The sequence below is a fragment of the Rhineura floridana genome, chromosome 2 (assembly GCF_030035675.1).
Source record: "Rhineura floridana isolate rRhiFlo1 chromosome 2, rRhiFlo1.hap2, whole genome shotgun sequence".
In the NCBI taxonomy this organism is placed as follows: Eukaryota; Metazoa; Chordata; class Lepidosauria; order Squamata; family Rhineuridae; genus Rhineura; species Rhineura floridana.
The window spans coordinates 100,456,616-100,476,682 of NC_084481.1; the positions used below are offsets into that span (position 1 = coordinate 100,456,616).

At 44.1% G+C, this 20,067-nt stretch overlaps 2 protein-coding genes across 5 annotated transcripts; one reads left to right on the top strand and one right to left on the bottom strand.

Moving 5' to 3' along the window:
• Positions 1 to 2,293: 2,293 nt before the first annotated feature.
• TMEM216 (transmembrane protein 216) lies at positions 2,294 to 6,710 on the top strand. 4 transcript variants are annotated; one of them, XM_061609797.1, is made up of 5 exons: positions 2,300 to 2,539; positions 3,565 to 3,666; positions 4,012 to 4,104; positions 5,035 to 5,236; positions 6,094 to 6,203. In XM_061609797.1, the coding sequence occupies exons 1-5, from the start codon at positions 2,527 to 2,529 to the stop codon at positions 6,107 to 6,109; spliced, it is 426 nt and encodes a 141-aa protein (XP_061465781.1). In that variant the 5' UTR covers positions 2,300 to 2,526; the 3' UTR covers positions 6,110 to 6,203. The 4 variants fall into 4 exon arrangements, with proteins under 4 accessions (XP_061465780.1, XP_061465781.1, XP_061465784.1 ...); XM_061609796.1 differs by lacking the exon at positions 5,035 to 5,236 and having other exon boundaries at positions 2,294 to 2,539; positions 6,094 to 6,710; XM_061609800.1 differs by lacking the exons at positions 2,300 to 2,539; positions 5,035 to 5,236 and adding an exon at positions 2,552 to 2,915 and having other exon boundaries at positions 6,094 to 6,710.
• A 400-nt stretch (positions 6,711 to 7,110) lies between these two features.
• LOC133376884 (fascin-like) lies at positions 7,111 to 19,153 on the bottom strand. Its single transcript, XM_061609791.1, has 8 exons — positions 18,848 to 19,153; positions 17,999 to 18,248; positions 15,657 to 15,704; positions 14,546 to 14,827; positions 10,367 to 10,485; positions 9,191 to 9,344; positions 7,658 to 7,831; positions 7,111 to 7,310 (listed from the first exon to the last, which is right to left on the bottom strand). The coding sequence occupies exons 1-8, from the start codon at positions 19,151 to 19,153 to the stop codon at positions 7,111 to 7,113; spliced, it is 1,533 nt and encodes a 510-aa protein (XP_061465775.1).
• Between the last annotated feature and the right edge of the window lie 914 nt (positions 19,154 to 20,067).

The following is a 20,067-nucleotide window of genomic DNA, read 5'->3' on the forward strand; positions in this document are numbered from 1 at the left end:
CAAGTATAGGCAGGGATCCAGGGCTTGCACGGCCTCTCCCAATTCAGATGTTATAGAGAAATAGAGCTGGGTATCATCAGTGTACTGCTGACACCTCACCCCAAATCTCCTGGTGACCACTCCCAAGGACTTCATATAGATGTTAAACAGTATGGGGGACAAGATGGCATCCTGCAGCACCCCACAGCACATCTGCCAGGGGGCCGAAAGAAAATCACCCAATGCTATTCTCTGAAAACAACCTTGAAGATAGGATTGGAACCACTGTAAAACAGTGCCTCCAATACCCATCTCATCAAGTCAGCCCAGAAGGATACCATAGTCAGTGGTATCAAAAGCCACTGAGAGGTCAAGTAAGAGTAACAGGGTTGCACTCCCCATGTCCTTCTCCCGATAAAGGTTATGCATCAGGACGACCAAGGCCGATTCAGTCCCATAACCAGATCTGAACCCAGACTGGAATGGGTCAACATAACCTGTTTCATCCAAGAGTACTTGCAATTGCTGTGCCACAATCACCTTCCCTAAGAAGGGGGGTCAGTAATTGTCACAGACCAATGAGTCCAAGGTGGGCTTTTTCAGGAGCAGTCAGATCCTCTTTCAGGGTGGCTGGAACCACTCCCTCCTGCAATGATGTGTTGACCACACCCTAGATCCACTCGGCAAGCTTTAATCAGCCAAGAAGAGCAAGGGTCAAAAGGACACGTTGCTGGCTGCATCATTGCAAGCACCTTGTCTACATTATCAGGCTGCATCAACTGAAACCGCTCCCAAGAAGTTGCAGCAGACGTTGCACTGGGCACCTCATTGGGGATTACAGTAGATGTGGAGGGGGCATCAAGACTGCTACAAAGGCGAGCAACTTTACCCTCAAAGTGCCTTGCAAACAATTCACAGTGGGCCTCCGAAGGGTCTAAAACTCCATTTCCTGGAGTTGATGTCAACAGACCCCTGACAATACGGAAAAGCTCCACTGGACAGCTACTTGAGGATGCAATGGAGGCAGAGAAGTGGGCCTTCTTTGCTGCCCTCACCGCCACACAATAGGCATGGTTCTGATGTTTTACGCGTGCCCTATCAGCCTCACAGCACGTCTTTCGCCACTTGCACTCTAGCCGTCATCCAGCCTGTTTCATTGCCCTTAATTCACTGGTGTACCAAGGTGCAAACTGGGCTCCACAATGCCGGAGAGGGCGCTCGTGGGCAACCGTGTCCTCAAGCCTGACGCACCTCGCTGTTTAGCAATTAAAAGTATCAGAGTCGTATACCAAAAAACAATCAGGAATTTGCAGGGAAGGCCAGGGCCTTTGAATGGTAAAGAGGTGCTGCTGGAGAAAAACGGGGGGTAATATGCTTGTAAGGAATACTTGCAAAGCTCACAAAAAAATTGGCAATAGATTTGAGGGTGTCCCTTACACAGCAAAAATGGTTGTTTAGAGCATGTTTGGACCTCTAGCACTTTCATGCTTTGGCCAAAATCACCGCTGTGGTAACTGCTAGACATACGGATTATCAGGGATACATCTACTGCACCTGTTAACCAAAAGACATGGCTAATGAAGGTGTTTTTAGTAACTTAATATGTGGCTGTCAGGTAATGGAAATTTAAATTCCTGCCAAATGATGAGACAGAGCATGGAAATGCTAACACAAAGCCTCAGACTGATAAACATATATAAGGTGACAAAACCTGGAAAAAATGGGTGGTGGGTTTTTGGAGCATGGCCACGATCAGTGGTCCTCAAACTTTTCCCTCCACAGACCACTTGAAAATTAATTTTTTTGTCTGTTGTAGCAATTGCAATGCACTGTGCTAGATGGTACATGATTTTTAATTGTATTTTTACAGACATGTTGCAGACCACCTGAATGAAGCTCGCAGACCAGTTCGGGACCCACTGGCCTAGATGTCAAGTCAGCAAGCAATCAGGGGTGTTTTGTTGTTATGTGCCTTCAAGTCGACTACGACTTATGGCGACCCTATACGGTGCGTGTAAAACAGGTATCTGTTTTTCTTCCAGATTTTTAAAGGATTAATTACGTAAGAGGAATGTAAGGGCGGCAGATAAATGGGGACTTTAAATAACAAACGACAGAAAATAGGTGTCACTTATTATCAGAAGAAATGAGAGCGGAGTCCCTCCGTTTATATCCTGCATTCACAACTCGCGCGGAGTAAGGAAGGGTAGGGCCCATGGGTGGCCATGGAGACGAGACGATGCCTTACGCGCTCAGAGTTTGAGCTCTGCCCTTTCCATAGCAACTGTTACTTTCACTTCCAGTATCAAATCGAGCGTTTCCCCCCTCTTAATTGCCCGTCGGAGCTTCGGCACAAAGATACCAGCGACAGAGCGGGTCCACTCTATGTCCATTTCGATCGAACATCGGAAGTTTAAGCTATGGGTGCCTCTCCGACACAGACGGTGTCTCTATGAACTCTAGGCTCCACTCTATCCTCTTCGCTACCGCGTCTCAAGCTTTCCCGGAAGTGAGCTTTCTGCGTAGCAGTTTCCATGGGGATGGAAGATGGCGCCTCGGAGTAAGTGGGAGCTCGGCAGCGTTACAGGGCCCCCGGTGGCTCCCGTCGGTGCCAGGTCATGTGACCGAACTGAACACTGGGGAATGCCCCCAGGCTCCTTGCCTCAGAAGGCTTGACTTTTCTTTCCTCGCCCTGCCTCCCCCTCCCTCCCCTCCGCGCTCTAAAACACCCCGAGCCCTTGAGCGTGGAGGGGCATCCGGCGCCGGCTGCAGCTGGGAAGGAGAGGTGGCTGCTGGGATCCGGCCGCATCGCTCCAAGCGCTGGCCATACGCGAGGAAGAGTTATAGCGAAGGGAAGCTTGGCGCAAGGGCGGCAGAGTGGCCCCACCGAGAGTCACATTCAGGTCTTCTGCTCTGCGCTGCCCTGCGATCCCCCAGTAAATCATAGTGCCAGGGGAGGGTGGCAGTGTCACTTCATGCGGATTTGTGCTCCTTCACAGCCCCCTCTCACTTTAACCACCCTCCTAGTGTTATCGCTAAGGAACCAAAGGGTTGGATTATTGGACCTTTTCAAAGGGTTCATAGCATTGGGTTGGTGATTTTATTCTATATTGGGGATTGTTTCTCCTTGCCTGATGTATATAAAACCGTGTACGGAGATTCTGCACTAGCTTAGTGCAGTCACAGCATCCTGGTTTTGAGCTCACAGTATCAAGCACAAATCCCTGTGCATCCCCAAACGTAAGGAAGGCAAAATGGAAAGACGAGATAGGCTGCACAGAGGACTTGTGTTCTGTGCCCTTGTCCAGGTATATACAAATCATGGTTGTCAGTGGTCACAGCAGGCTCTCATGCTTCTCCTAGGCATTGCTGTCACCTCAGGGCTTCCATTTTGAGAGCGTTAACCTCAAGCAAGTCTGTTGGCTGAGTTCAGAACTGAATTTGAGGCTGGTTTATTGCCGTTTGACTTCTTAGTGTGTGATGCTGCGACTGTTGGTTAATACAACATCTCAGAAAAATTTGCTCTGCTCCACTTTGAGAGAAGGCACACTCCATATATATTCATGTTCTGGTTTCATCCCTTAGGTCGCCAACTTTCCTCTACCCCTCTGGAGATTCTCCTATTCCTCAATGGCTGGTATTATGCAACATACTTCTTGCTTGAGATTTTCATATTTGTCTATAAAGGTGAGTTTTAGGTACAGTTACTGGATAGGACTGTGTGTGTCAGGAAGGTATGCTTGGGTTCCTCCTCTGCAAAAGTTGTTTTTTTAGACATTCACCTTGTGACTATCGCCTGAAGAAAGTGATAAGTAGAGCAAAGTGGATAGTGTGTTTCTGATTCATTCCTCACCTAGTTGCTGTCTGCTTGAGAATTTAAGGCCTTTGTAGAACCATCTATGTCCCACTGTAGTAAATCTGTCTGCTGCATTAGTTCTTAATCAACATCAGGCACTCTCATTTTTAAAGAAATCCAGTAAACGGGAAGAGGCGTTTCTCTTGATGTGCATGGCTGTTTGTGTACCCCCTTAGGACTTCTGTTGCCCTATCCCTCTGCCAATCTGGCTTTGGACCTGGTTATGCTTTTTCTCTACCTTGGGATTGAAGTCACACGGATATTTTTTGGTGAGTATCAAAGAATAAATTACGTTCCTGCAATTAGTGCATTCATCTGTCACTTAATATGAGCGTCTTTGATGGCACTTGACTTCAGAAGCCATTTCATGTAGCTCACCAAGCCATCAGTAGATAAATTCTGCCTCTCCCACAACAACAGTATTTGTGAGTATCTGAGTGGTGCTGCTGAGCAGAGTGTAAATCCCATCATTCCAGGCCTTCCTAATGTTCCTGCTGAACTGGAATAGGTGCCTCCAGCTGAAATGGAAGGAAATCATGCCCATCTGTGTTGCATCCTCTGATTCAGAAATAAGTAAGAGCCAAGACAATATTAGGGCGGCATAATTGGTGGCGTTGAAGGCGCTCCTTTAGATAAACTGGGCCGAGACCGTATAGGGATTTAAAGGTTAATACCAACACCTTGAATTGGGCCCGGAAGACAACTGGAAGCCAGTGTAGATCGAACAACACTGGTGTGATGTGATCCTGGCGGCGACTATTCGTAAGTAGTCGAGCCGCCGCGTTTTGTATAACTTCTATGACTGAAATGCCTCTTACCCTGCACTAGTATTGTTGTTGCTGCTGTATTGTTTATATATTGTATTAATGTATTTTATCACATTGTGTTTTAACTGTTTACATGTACGTCACCTAGAGTGGCCATCGGCCAGATAGGCGACACATAAATTAAATTTTATTATTATTATTTTTAAAAAAATATGAGATCTGATCCATCCAGTCTGGCTGCCCTTCCTGAACTGGGACTAGAACTACAGTATAAAAACTTGTTAAATGAAAAATCACATTCCTTGATCTTAGCTGGGGTTAAATCAGAACTGATCCCCGAGAAATAGAACACTTCATATTCTGTACACATAACTCCAGATATTGTGGTTTTTATGCTGAATGGACCTATGTGCTTTACTGTGTGTATGACAGGCTCAAAAGGGAACCTCTGTCAACGGAAAGTGCCACTTGCCATCAGCCTGGCCCTAACCTTTCCAGCAGCAGTGATGGCAGCCTATTATCTGCTACTGCAGACTTATGCTCTGCGGCTAGAGGCTATCCTTAATGCTATCCTCCTCCTCTTCTATGCTGTGGAACTCTTACTGGGTGTCCTCACCCTGGCCTCTTTTTCCAGGTACTTTACTTGTGATTTAGGAAAATATTTGTTACGTTTTTGGGGTTTTTTTTAAAGCAGTGTCCACATTTGCATGTAACACTATGGTTTAACACTACATGGATAAGTGTAAGTGAACCCTAATGCTTGTGTGCGACCCCCCCCCAACCTCCTCTTTCTGCATGGTTGGGAGGAGAACTTCTAAAAAATCCCAGCTTAGCATTATGTTTGAACCAAGGATCGTGGTTTAAAACAGCAAGGATCTTGTGGCACCTTAAAGTGTAACAACTTCATTATGGCATAAGCTTTCATGGACTAGCTTATGCCATAATAAATGTGTTAGCATTTAAGGCATCACACCACCTTTTGTTGTTTTACTCCTCTGGAAATTGGTTTCAAACAAACTCCAGTTAGTTTAACAAGCCATCTTCGTAACCCACAGTTTGAAGTTGATTTATTATGAAAGTTGCCAGAGTTTTGAACCAGAATGTCTGGTTCAAACAATGCTAAAATGGGATTCTTTAAATCTTCTGTTGGGGAGCAGATGCAAGCCTGGTAGCTCTCGAGCTCATTCAGGCTTATCTGTGTAGTGCTAAACTACACAGATGACTCTCCAGGTGACTTGTCATATATTTGCAGCTCTCCAGGAGAATCAATGGAATAGAGCAGGGACGGGGGTAGCTGGGGTCCTCTAGATGGAAGTTGCAGTCCAACACCATCATCTCTGCCCATTGGCCATGCTGGAAGCTGGATTCCATTAACATCTAGAGGACCACAGATTCCCTCTTCCTGGAATAAGACTACATTGGGTAAAAAAGCAGAGGTATTTGGAATGGCTATTACTCATATCCTCACCACATGCTCTCTGTTTTCTGCAGTTTGGACTCATACTGAGAATATTAGTGAGTTATGCTTCATGGAACTGTGTGCTCTTCACAAAGGAGAGAGAAGCTGCATTCACCTTCCATTTCAATGGCTGCCTGTGGCTGGGCCAAGACGAGGAATGGGGATCCAGTTCCTTGGACAAACTGAAAGAAGACTCAGCTGCCATGCAGGCAGAGGGCCATTAGTAGGGTTTCCAGTGTTTGGAAAAAGTTTTCATGTGATGACAGGCCCAAACACTTACTGCACCCCCGCCTTGTATTCCTCCTGGAGGATGACAGTTGATCCATTCCAACTTTGTACTTTGGGACATTGACGCTTGCAAGTCAAACAATTATGCACCAACCTAATCATTAGATTTTGTGCTTTTCCTCAGAATGGTACATTCTAACAACTCCTCTTAACATGTGTGCAGTGACTCATGAGGGCACTTCTGCCCAGCCCCTCCTATCTATGTTACCTCCTGTGTCCTATCCCTGAAAAGGGGTAGGGATGAGGGCAGGGTGCCTTGTGCCCCTTCTTCAACTCAGTGTTGTTATTGTGTGTATTAGTAATTTGTGGTACTTGGTTTTCTACTGCATCCTTGGAATAAATATTTATTTTTCAACTATTACAGGTAATGTGGGGCTTTTAACATTAGTATGCTGAGGGTTAGGAGGACTGCTGCACTCACAGAAGCATGGGGCTCCCCTTGGCCTAAAGCAAGGTCCACATCTGAAAGATGAATTGTAAAGCCTCTCATCATCTTAAACTGCATGAAGGGTTTCAATAGGGGGCTCATGAGTGTAGCAAGTGGTCAGTTCTAGCAGTTCGTTTCCGTTCATCACATGCTAAGAAACCCTAAGCAGTTTTTATTTAGAGTATGGGCCCTGATTGAGGTAGGATTTACAGGACGATGGTAATTTCCAAGAGATTGGGAGAAGGATAGCAGGACTAACGACATCAGTAATGAAACAAAACATTGAGTCCACACAGCAGAAGTTTATTGGTGGAGGTAGCAGGGTTAGATGCCCTCAATAATGGAACAGTGTTGCACTAGATGGGTCTGAAGCCCCAGCCCACAGTCGGCCTCCTTGCTCAGCCACAAAAAACTTGTTATTGGATGCTCTGATGATAAGACAGCTGGAGGATGCAAACTGGATGGTGAAATTGCTGGGATGGTCACTAGTCACCATGATTTGTCCATCTTTATCTAGAGCCCAGTACTTGTTGCCTGCAGGTCAAGTGGCAGAGTTAGCAGAAGGAAGAAAACATGAAGGTCAGGGAAGATAAGAGTTCTGCCAAGATAAGGTCTTAGATTTCACTGTCTTTCAAGGTATTCATTTGATCAAATAAATCACATATAATTAGGATGTACTGCTCATGGCAATACCACCAAGTACAAAGCCAGTGGGGCATGTATAAAGGAAAACAGGTGACATCTCAACAGTAGTTAATCTTTAATTTGGCCTTGGAGACTATTGCCTAAGTGTCATGGAGCAAAACAAACAAGGGGGGAATTTACAGGGGAAACGGTGTAGTAGGTATTACCTCCCCATCCCCACCTGGAAGCATACTAACCAACTTGGAAATTGTAGTAGCCTTCCTCCGTGAGTGACAGGCTGCTGGCAACATAGCTGACACAGTTCCCTTCCAACTTCGTCATGCCAGAACACAGACCCACATATCCAGCATCACTGTGTAGGACAAGCAGTGGGCGGTTCACCAGCACCAGCAAGAAATCTTCACTCTTACCTGAAGGTACAAGAGAAACCTCTAACAGTGTTCACACTGGCCTGCAGCCACTCTGCAGAGGGCAGAGCAGAAGTACTTTGCCACCTTCTTGCTCTCAAGGTAGAAACATTTCTCAAGGGAAAATCAGCTCAGAAGTAAAGATCAGGAGTTTGAGGAATCTCCTCACTGAGAAACCAGAATGAGCATTGTTAACAGGATAGGTCTTTGAGACTGCATTATTGTAGTGGCCCAGCGTTTACAATGACTCCATCTTCCTTACATGATTCCAAGTGCTGCTTTTGTTGGGATAAAAAAGCTTGCATGCATCCCCTTTGATAGGGAGATGTCCCTTCTAGCTAGGATTGGGGAACATCTCTATGCTTGTTTACCATGATGTAACTTCCTAAGGGCAGAGTTATTCTCTTCCTCTGTCTTTGTTAAGGGGATATTGATCTCTAGCATACTTCTCCATTAAGCTTCAGGAGTGAGAAGCATTCACATGCTTCTCTTCCAAGATGATCCTTAACATGGACTAAGACTTCTACTTTTCTATCTAAGCTAGAGCCTATGTTTCCTGAACATATGAAAGGTCATAAGTAAACATTCTTTATACTTTTTACCTAAGAAGACTGCCTCTGTTGTTCATTTAACTAGTGTGTGTGAGAGGAAGGTGGAGCTGGTTATTCTCAATTCCACTGTTGCGTATATAGTTTGCTAAGAAATAGGACTAAAAACTGTTCCTATTTCATTTAAACCAAACAGCTTTGGGCAGAGAAGCCTTTAATGGCTTGTACTATCGATACCTATGAAATTATCTTTTCTTTCCCCCAAGATGCAGCCTGACTTGTAATTTCAACAGCATTTGCTTTCTCAGGTTCATTCAGGCAACCAGTATGGAAAGCACCTATACAGATGTTTCTGGTGGTGGCTGCCCCAAAAGTGTAGAATTCTCTGACTACTCTCTCAAACATATTACAGAAACAATGTTAAATCTACAGTACTTGGTGTGCAAGCTTCCATCTTGAAAGGGCAGAATTATGTGAGTGTTGGTTGCTGGTTGCAAATAAGTAATCCTAGGGGTCTCTAAAAAGCAACTTCATGGGACAGACTGAGGGTTGGCTTCCCATGTTACATTTTAAATCCCAGGGGCAGCTTAGTTGATCTGTTTATACACTTCCCCCGCATTGTCACTTTAGAGAGGGAGATGAAACTTAGTTTCCTCTTAAGGCCAGCAAGCCAGAGATAAAAGATTCCCTTCCATACCCCTAGAATGATCTAAAGCTAATTCACAGCTGGCAATGTGCAGTCTCTCCCCCGCCCCCCATTGCTTGTCCATAGTGATGCCCTGTGCTTGTAAAGAGAAACTGTACCAACTTGTACCTGCAGCTTTGGGAATTGCCAGGAGCTGTCCATTAGGCCGCATGGACACATGTTTGTCTCCTACACGGAGAGACACCTTCTGGTCCTGATACTGAAGGTCAAACCAGACATTCTTGTCTTGTTTGGTGCTGCTGATAATACAGTCATTAGGGCCCTGCAAAAGGCAGCATGTATTAGCTGGCAAGTAGTTTTAGTGCTTTTGGCTTATTTTGTCTGATAGAAACCTCCTGCTGCAGTCTTTCCATTAGTCACATTCTGAGATACATGTTTATCTTTTAATGGAGGGTGTTTGGTCCTGCATGAAGACTCAGCCAGAATCCCTTTGTGGTGGATGACACAACACAGAGCAGAACAGCACATGAGCCTCTTTGGAGACAACAATAGCCACAAGCTGCTCTCAGCAGAGAGCATCCCAGTGCCAAGGAGGTTGCTCTCTAAAGCACTGGTTTCTAGTACCAGTAAGATTGGATGGGGGTCTGGCTTTATTCCACTTTTTTGTTGACTTCACATTTCAGACTACATTCATAAGAATGCCGAGACTGAAGCCAGACAACTGATTTTAAAATAGTTCAACTTGAGGATAGTAGGTTAGCGCAATTGTTTCCCATTTCCGGTTTTGAAGCACTACAAGAACCTGTAAAACCTTTTGAACAGGGAACATAGCAGATTGTGTAGGTGAACCACGAAGAACAATGCATCTGTTGGACCCTTTTCAGCCCTTACAGTGCATGATCCTGTACACGTCTACTCAAAAGTAAGTCCCATGTAGTTCAACAATGTTTACTCCTAGGTAAGTAGACAAGGATTGCAGCCCTGAAAAAGCTTTTTCTGAAAACGTTGGTGATGCTGACCTTGTCTTCTAATTATTAGGACCTAGTGGGAGCTGAGTCAGGCCCTAGCTTAATATTGACCTATACTGAGTCAGATCCTGGCACAATATTATCTTAATTGACAAGCAGCAGCTCACCAGGGTTTCAGAAAGTGATCCCCCCCCCAGCCCTATCTGGAGATGGCAGGGGTTGAATTTGGGACTCTGAATGTAAAGCATATACTCTACCTACCAATGAGCTATTGTCCTTCCAAAATGGCCAAACACTATAGGATGTTAGGAGACAAATGGAAAGAGCTGATCCTGCCTGATCTGTGCTGTCCTTCGCAACTCACAGACACACTCACCAAGGACATATATGCACCGCAGTGGCTGCGGAAGCAGACCTTCTTTGTGGTATCATCAAAGAGCAGCTGGAAGATCTCCGTGTTGCCTACAGCCATAGCATTGGCGTAGAGATCAGCACCTGTCAGAAGGAAAATGAAACACCCCAGCTCAAAACTCTTGCATGTGCTATTGTTACTCCTTGCTGCCTGAAATCTGGCTTACTAAAGACAGTGGGGGGAAGGTGTATTGAAAGAGGGCATGTGTTTGGGAGGACTCTGTGTGCTGCTGCAGCTGTTGCCATTTGCCCACAACTTTGCCATATTCTCTTCTGCTCCAGGTATATAAAGGGGAGGGGCTGCCTGAGGAAGCCCCTTAGCGTCGCGCAATGTAGTGTCGCACTTGCAGTTGTCTTGGGGTCTGGAATCCATTGCCCGCCAAGAAAAATTGTTGCAAGTGCTGGAGAGAGAAGGCAAACCAACAAGCTGTTGTGATTGAAAGCCTGCCGTTCTTTAGAGTGAATATCTGAGACTTGAATAGTTTTTGTTCCTCATTTGAGAGATAAGGGAAGTGTCATTGCCTACAATGTTGGGAAAAAGTGGTTTCTATACCCCAGGGTGAGAGCCTGATGAGCATAGTTTCTGCCCCCTTGAGTGAGAGACAAGGGGGAGTGTTTGGTATGAATGTTGTACTTCGAATATGTGTGTGCATTATTTGGCTGTATGTAGATTTGAGTGGTTGTCATGGTGATTTTCATGGTATGTACATGTGAGTATGCTGTTTTTTAGGATGCGAGGTTGAATTATGCAAGTGCTTGTAGAGTGATTTGAGGTAAACATGAGTGTGTTGGTTTAGAATGTTGATATGTTTAAATATGAACGTGCTGCTCTTGTAAGGGTGTGTCTGAGTAAACTAAACGATATATTTTTGTTCCAACTGTAGTTAGACAAAATTCTGTTATAAAGGGGACCAGCTGTTTTAATTTTTGCTTTTTATTATACTGTGATTAAAAAATGAGCTATTTTTAAAATCTATTATGTTTAAAAATAAGCTTCTTTTAACTTGTTTTTTCCCCCTTGAAACTTAGGGAATATTCTTTTCAGTCTATTGTGTGTATTGCGATTTTTTTCTTTGTATTTCTTGTACTTAATTTTATATGCATTGTTTATATTATGTTGATATTAAAGAGGATGCTTTGTTCAGTTAATCGTATTTTATTGACTGTTTTTGTAAATGCTGCTTTAAGATGTTTTGACCTGTACACTGCTTAGAGTTTTATTTAAATATAAGCAGTAGATAAGCAGTAACTATTACAATAATTGTATAGAAATAGAAGAGGACAACAAAAAGGGAAGAACTAGAGCCCTATTCCAAAAGTTTAGAGAAATGAAAGGGAAATTTAAACCACAAGTAGGGATGTTGAACAATCAACAGGGGAACACACTGATTGACTGAGATGAAATAAAAGGAAGATGGAAGCAATACACTGAAGAACTCTATAAAAGAGATGCAAGGATGACAGATTCATTCACGGAGGAACTGTATGATGAAGAACCAGAAATTTTAGAATGTGAGGTGAAAGCTGCTCTTAAAATACTTGGAAGAAACAAATCACCAGGAACAGATGGCATACCAACAGAGTTGCTACAGGCTACTGAGATTGAATCTGTCCAAATTCTGACAAAATTTGTCAAGAAATATGGAAAACTAAACAATGGCCTACAGACTGGAAGTGCTCAATATACATCCCAATTCCAAAGAAAGGGGATCCCAGGGAATGCAGTAATTATCGAACTATTGCCTTAATATCCCATGCAAGTAAAGTAATGCTCAAGATTCTACAACGAAGGCTCTTACCATATATGGAGTGAAAAATGCCAGATGTCCAAGCTGGATTTAGAAAGGGAAGAGGCACCAGAGATCATATCGCAAACATACATTGGATAATGGAAAGGAAAAAGGAATTTCAGAAGAAAATCAGCCTGTGCTTTATAGATTACAGCAAAGCCTTTGATTGTGTAGATCATGAAAAACTATGGAATGCTTTAAAAGAAATGGGGGTGCCACAGCATCTGTCCTGATGTACACCCTATACTCTGCACAAGAGGCTACTGTAAGGACAGAATATGGAGAAACCGACTGGTTCCCCATCGGAAAGGGTGTGAGACAGAGGTGTATTTTATCACCCTATTTGTTTATACACAGAACATATATGTACAGCGGGATTGGACCAAGATGAAGGAGGTGTGAAAACTGGAGGGAGAAATATCAATAATTTAAGATATGCAGACAATACCATACTACTAGCAGAAACCAGTAATGATTTGAAACAAATAAAGAGGAAAGCACAAAAGCAGGACTACAGCTGAACATCAAGAAGACTAAAGTAATGCCAACAGAAGATTTATGTAACTTTAAAGTTGACAATGAGGACATTGAACGTCAAGAATTATGAGTACCTCAGCACAGTCATTAACCAAAATGGAGACAACAGTTAAGGAATCAGAAGAAGGCTAGGACTGGGGAGGGCAGCTATGAGAGAACTAGAAAAGGTCCTCAAATGCAAAGGCGTATCATTGAACACTAAAGTCAGGATCATTCAGACCATGATATTCCGATCTCTATGTATGGATGTGAGAGCTGAAAAAAGCAGATAAAAATCAACTCATTTGAAATGTGGTGTTGGAGGAGAGCTTTGCGCATACCATGGACTGCAAAAAAGACAAATAATTGGGTGTTAGAACAAATCAAACCAAACCAGAACTGTCACTAGAAGCTAAAATGATGAAACTAAGGTTATCATACTTTGGACACATCATGAGAAGACATGATTCAGTAGAAAAGACAATGATGCTGGGAAAAACAGAAGGGAGTAGAAAAAGAGGAAGGCCAAACAAGAGATGGATTGATTCCATAAAGGAGGCCACAGACCTGAACCTACAAGATCTGAACAGGATGGTTCATGACAGATGCTCTTGGAGGTCATTGATTCATAGGGTAGCCGTAAGTCGTAATCGACTTGAAGGCACATAACAACAAAAGCAGTATATAAATGGTATAAATAAATAAATAAATAAATAGAAAAGTGGTGGCCCAGAGAATCCTATCTTCACACTATCTTTAGAACCAGGGTGGTTTTAAGTGGACAAAATGCTTTGATTTGGATTCCTGCATTGCGCAGGGGGTTGGACTTGATGGCCTTATAGGCCCCTTCCAACTCTACTATTCTATGATTCTATGTTAGATGCAAGCCTTGGTTCAAATCCCTGTTCAGATCTGGACTCATTGTATAACTGTAATCAAGTCACTATTTGCCAGCCTCAGTTCCCCTGCCATGCAGTTCCCAGCATGCTTTAACGCCAATACAGTGTAGCCATAGTTCAGAAAGTAGGCAGAACACAGGGCTTGAATGTGGGAGACCTCCACATTCTCCTTTCTCACACTAATCTATTTTACAGAGTTGTTCTAGCCAGAAACCTTCAGTCTTATTAGATCAAATCCATGAGTAATACATTAACCCACATTTTCTTGGTACTCATTACCGTCCCTCCACAGTTGCCATGTCACAATAGAACCCATAACTAGCAGAATGCCCATTAGAATCTGTAGATCTAGTAATCCTAAACAACAGAGGTGGGGAAGGTTTTTCAACCCAAGAAACATATTCCCTTCTAGGAAACCTTCTGAGGGCCACATGTCAATGGTGAGCAGGGCCAGGAGCAAAAGGAGGTGGAGCAACAAATGTTAATTTAGGGAGTGGTCCCTCACATACTGTAGCCCTCTCTATTCTCCATCTAGGCAAGCCAGAAACATTCTTTGAGTTCAAAGACACATTCTAGCCTGGTAAAAACACTCACGGAAGGTGTAAAACAGGGTCGGGGAGGGATGTGACCTAAGGAGAGTCCCAAGAGCCAGACAGAGAGTCCAACCAAGTTTCCCACCCCTGCTATAAATCCATCATTAGCTTCCTGGGCTTCAGCTCTCCAAGCCCTTCTTTCCTGTCTACTTCATTCCCTCCAAAAGAGCACCGCCCCTCTAGTCTAAGCCCTGTGTGTGTGTGGTGGGGCTCATTTTCTGAGCAGGTGGAAGGGTCACATGCATTCCATCGCGTCAGACCAGATCAACAAATCAGCAGTAGAGGCTTCACTGTCAGAAAGTGCAATGCAATATCGCTAAGCGAGTGTTGCCTTCGCCCAACTCACCTGGTCTGCAGCAAATGAACTTGCTAGTAGAAGAAGAGCGCATTGAGACCTGGGCAGGGCTGGATTCCACGCTGAAGAGTTCATCCCGTCCAGGTTTGTCCATCTTTATAGTTTTCACACCACCCTCTCGCCCAGTCAAGTACTTTCCCTCATCGTCTCGCAGGGCAATCAAGCCACCATGCACCTCCAGGGAGTACAACGTTTGTGGGGTGACGTCTGGCACCAGTGAGCCATTGGAAGCCAACAGTTTACCAGTCCCATTCCTCAATCCATACTTCTTCACTGGAGACAAAGGCAAGAGAGAGGAGAGGTTGACAGCAGGTTGATGTTCACTCCTGGAGAACAGTCTCTAAATGAACATCTGCAAAGCAACCTTGTGGCCAACACTCGTTTCACTGCAGAATTGCTACAGAGGCACCCTGCCTGCAATACCAAACACTGACCCTTTCCAGTATCATAGTCCTGTCCACCCTTAACATTTCCCACTGTATTTCTCTCACCCGCAGTCTCCTACATCCTTTCTAAATTTGTGGAATAGCCCCCTGTCTTTTTTTTCTAATATGCTGCTTGAGGTTCATCGGGTCTTAACTTTGCACAGCTTTGGGGCTGACATTGCATTTGTTTCCTCATGTCTGCCATAGTTACCTTGTGTATTTACACATGTAGGTTCTTGATATAGCTAGAGAGCATGGTCCTCCCAACTCAGGTACAGTGGGATGTCAAGGCACATGCAGGCTCAGGCAGAGTTTGAAGATGTTCCCATCTGTACTGACATGCCCCTTTATTCACACTACACACCTACTTTAAAAACTGGGGCTATCTTAGATTCTTCACCTCTGAAGGTGCAGTTTGAAGTGAGGAGTGGGGTAGAAATCCCGAACATCAATCAAGTCAGGAAGGGATTTGCACACTGAAGCTTCTCGGCACACACCATTCCCTTCTTGCCTCATTCAGATGGGTGCTCCATCATCTAAATTATCTGAAAGTTCTGGGTACGGGTACAGTAATTAGTAGTTGGTCTAACAATTACCCAAGCAAATTAATACTGTTAAGGAAATCAACATTTCTGCCATCCACAGTGACTTCCTGGGTAAACAGAATTTGAATTCACCTGGTATGTATGGGGAAAATTGCCTTCTGTCAGCATTGGACTCCAGACCTATTGGAGGAGATGCAAATGACTCAAGCTGAACTTTTTTCACACATCAAGAACAGACTATTTTTGAAGGTGTGTGGATAGCTTTTGGAGACGTGTCAATAAGGCAGGGTCGTGTTGAACTCAGCTCCACTTTTGAAATACTTTCTGCCTTCTCGAGGCCACCCCATTCACTTACTCCATCTCTGTACCCACAAACCCTTGTGCACAAGTATGTGCGTACACATGCACACAGTCATGAAGTTCACTATTGTGTGCAGGGAGCTGTGGATGAGGTATCACTTTGACTGTGGCATTAGAAGAGCAACAAGTGGGGTCTGCAACAAAATGTTGTCGTGTGCAGTGCTCTTGTTCAGGGTTCCAGCTGCTCCATGCCATTGCTCTCCCCACCCCCACCCCCGCAAGGTCAATCAGCATTGTCCTGTCACTGAGCAGTCCCCATTTGGCTGTGAGTGGTGTTCCCTCCTTTACAGTTTCTTCCTAAATATGTTTTGTACTTCTGCAGAACTTGGGGTTCTCCCTAACCTGTTGGTACCTCCCTCATGTGCATTGGTTGTGATGGCTACATAAACATTAGCACTCACACCTGAACATCAGAAATAAGGAATGATGATGATGGGATACTGCTGACCCCTTTCCCTTTTTGAAACCGCAAGCAGGCAAACAGTAAACAGCAACTTTCTCACTGTGGGACGAGAAAGTCTCTTACAACCCTTTCCAGGTGTCTTGCCTTCGCCCACATGCCTTCTCCATAGTTGGAGAAGATAACTAAGAGCTTGTAATAATCCTTTGTTCAGAGCAATTATTGTTTAGTGTGATGAGAACAAGCCTAAGAGAACCCCCTGCTTTCAGGTTATCTTGTTCATATAAACCACAGTTGAAGTCAACCACAGTTTGTTGATTCAGTCACTCAACAAGCTGTGGCTAAGCAAAAACTTAAGCAAAAGCTTTGAAACTCCTTGCAGCTGCGTCAGATGTGTGTTTGGATGCATGATTCCAAGTTTGCTCTGGCTTGTTCTCATGTTAAACTCTGGTATACTGTGATATCAGAACTTTGTATGCGTGCATGTGTGTATGCATGCACCAGAAGCAACAAGAGAAAGATGAGGACATTTCCACAGCTCTGAAACGATAATTTGCACAAACACTAAAGTGGTCTTTCTGCACCAGTAAGTCAAAGCATGCACCAACTGTATTTCAGCCATTGCCTTAGAAGAAAACAAAAATAGATAGATGCACATCTTAGTAAAGGAAAGGGAAAGCATGTTGCTTCCAACAATGAAAGTGAAGCTTAATAAAAGGTTGACAAAATCATGATGCACTATATCTAGTTGAGCACTCCAGGGCCAGCTATGCAACAGGAGAGCACAAAGTCTTCAAAAAAATAAACATAAAGCATGTTTTTTAAAACTCACACAAATATGTGGTGATGATGAGGGAAAGAGTACTGAACTGGTTATAATCATGGATCCCATTACAAGGAATATTTGATAAGTGTCTGTGGCACTTCCCATTACATCACATGAGAACGAGTGAGTGAAAGAGAAAGCACACATTTTCCAAAGCACAGAAAACAGAGGAAAAGAAAACTCCTCTACAATATAGGCACAATTTAAGAGACACAGTGCAGTGTGCAAATCAACAACAAAAATGTGGAAAATGTATATTTAATTTGTAACAAACTGTGCAGACTTCAACCTTTATTTGCATCCGTACCTTTTTAGCAGACTAGAGATTAACAGTATGACTGTGATGTTGGCTCCAGTCCAGCTAAAGTTCATCACAAGTAACTGAAGCCAGATTGTTTTCAATAGGACTTACTGCACAATCCTATGCATATTTACTCTCAAGAAAATGTTACCACGTTCATTGTGGCTTACTTCCCTACTAAGCTTGTTTAGGATTGCAGTCATAATTGTGACCAAGTCTAGCTGGATTAGACCCTTTCTATTTTATAGTTCTGGGCTTTATTATTTTCATTTTAAATAAGCACACCTGAGCCATGTGTTTTTTGCCTGGGGATCTACAGTTGTATCTGGCATCTTGAGAGATCGCCCAAGCATATTTGGTTTCAAGCTCAACTTTTAGGGCAGTTGGCTGGTTGAAGTATTCTCAACTGGAAATGGGTTTATCTAAAATAAAGTCCTCCTACTTACCATATCATTCCCAGATTTTGGGAGTAATCCAGTTGTTGTTTGTTTGATGACAACCCCCACCCGCCAGGCTTGGATGAAGTCAGTAAGATCATTAACCTCCAGGCTGAAACCTTATGAAAGAAATGAAATTCCTACACCAACCTTTGAAATCGTAGTATATAGTGATGACAGATTCAGCTCCCCAAGGCATGTCACGATCACAGCGCAGCATCCCACCTCTCTCATCGCAGCGCACATAACGCTTCCTGTTGGGGCTGTACATTGCAACATTGGGATGCACTGCCAGGTGCAGGGTCCATTTTTCAGTTTCAGTGGCAGCTTGGGCAAAGCAAGTGACATTTTCCTCTGCCCCACCCAGGTAGCGCTTGGACTGTTCGTTCTGCAAAGACACCTGCATGGAGGGAAGGATGTCCAGTCAGTGTCATCACCTGAGACAAGAGAGCACACACACTCTCAGTGAGAATGGTGTCAGAATAATAGTTGAGGTATCACCACACCAATTGGCCTAACACCTTTATGGTTATGGAATTACCATAATCACACCATTTCCATCATGCTATAATTGTTTCTACAGGGGGTGGGGGAAGAGAGACAAATAGGCCAATAGGGCAAATAATGTTGGTCCATGTGGCTCGCTGCCCAGGAAGACTATAGAAAAGGTTCACAGGACACCCAATTCTGGGACACTTTGTACTCTCCCCATTCCACTTTACAGCACTGGAGTGCAGGAAGCTGTCGCCTGGACTATCCTTTAGACATATTAGTATGCCAAATATTAGTATATGGAGGAAAGATCCCGATAACAAGAGGTTCACATTTGGGCTAGTGTGGAACGGTTCTGAGGCCCTATTTCTATAAGCTAAGGATTGGCCTCTTCCCTTCTCCCCACCTTCCCCCATCAACACTTTGTGTGCAATACTGGACATAAAACTAGGCTGCAGAAATTCAGCTGGGGATAGGATGTCTGTGCATGTGCCTAGATGACTGCACCTTGCCATCTGGATACTGATGAAGGAGAAAGAAGGTCTGAGACCCTGGTTTGTCCTGGTCACAGGTGACTTTGCCATTAGGGTCAGCTGCCAAGTAGCGCTTCAGGGCACTGATAAGGTGAAGCTTCTGGCCAGCGCCTTCTCCTGGGCCAGCTGCCCCAGCTCCTTGTGGGGTCACAAACTGCAGCACCCACACCTGCCGGGGCTTCAGTTGCTTGCCTGTAGCTGCCACCTGGAAACGGAAAGGTTCAGCAGTCAGATACCGGTTGGCTGCATTGACAAGACCGAACTCCAGTGAGAATGTCATGGTGGGATTGCTAAGGCTTGAATGGCACCAATTCTTCAGACTAGCTATCTGGACTCACTTGAGATTAATCCTAGTCCATTAGATCACAATGGATACCTAGCAACCATGTAAACCCACCTTCTCAGTATTAAGCCCCTCCTATAGACTTTTCATCGTCCAGGCTGCATTCTGAAAGTCCTAGACTCATTCAAACCACATCATCCACCAGTCATAGGCAAATGCCCTTTTATGACAAAGCTTCAGGAGGCTCAATGGAACACCATCCACACAACACAAAGACTATTAGCAACTGAGATAACATGCTTGTAACAGAACCTTCTGCAACCATAGACAGAAAGTCCTTACACTATATTCTATTAACATGGAGTAACTTCCACCTGATGAAGTATGCTCTAGTCTAGCCCATGAAAGCTTGTGCCACAATGAATATTAATGTATCATAAAACTTATTTTTTCCATTGGAGTTTAGACTCTTTCTTCCCAAACACAAAACATATGCATTTAAATTAAGGGAGAAATCTGTTTTTTAAATCACTTGTTAACCATGTTGGCTGAATAGGACAGGGTGGTTAAAGAGATAACTAATTCAACTATGCTGCCTTAGAGGAGGAATGAGGAAACTGTAGTCCTCCAGCTGTTGTTGGACTCCAAACTCCATCAGCCCCAGCCAACATGCCCAAAAGTCCAGGAAGATGGGAGTTGGGAGTCTGGATCTGGAGATTGACAAGTTCCACATTCCACCTTACAGAAGTGGTGTTTGGGGGTGGGCAGAGACATAGAATTTTTAGGACAGATGTCTTGTAGTAAATACCTGTATTTGGAGATTTCCCCCTCTGTTCTTAGGACCACCAGCTGAGCACCCCTAATCATTAATCATTGAACCGGAGGATGACAGGAATCCAAGGACTGCTGAG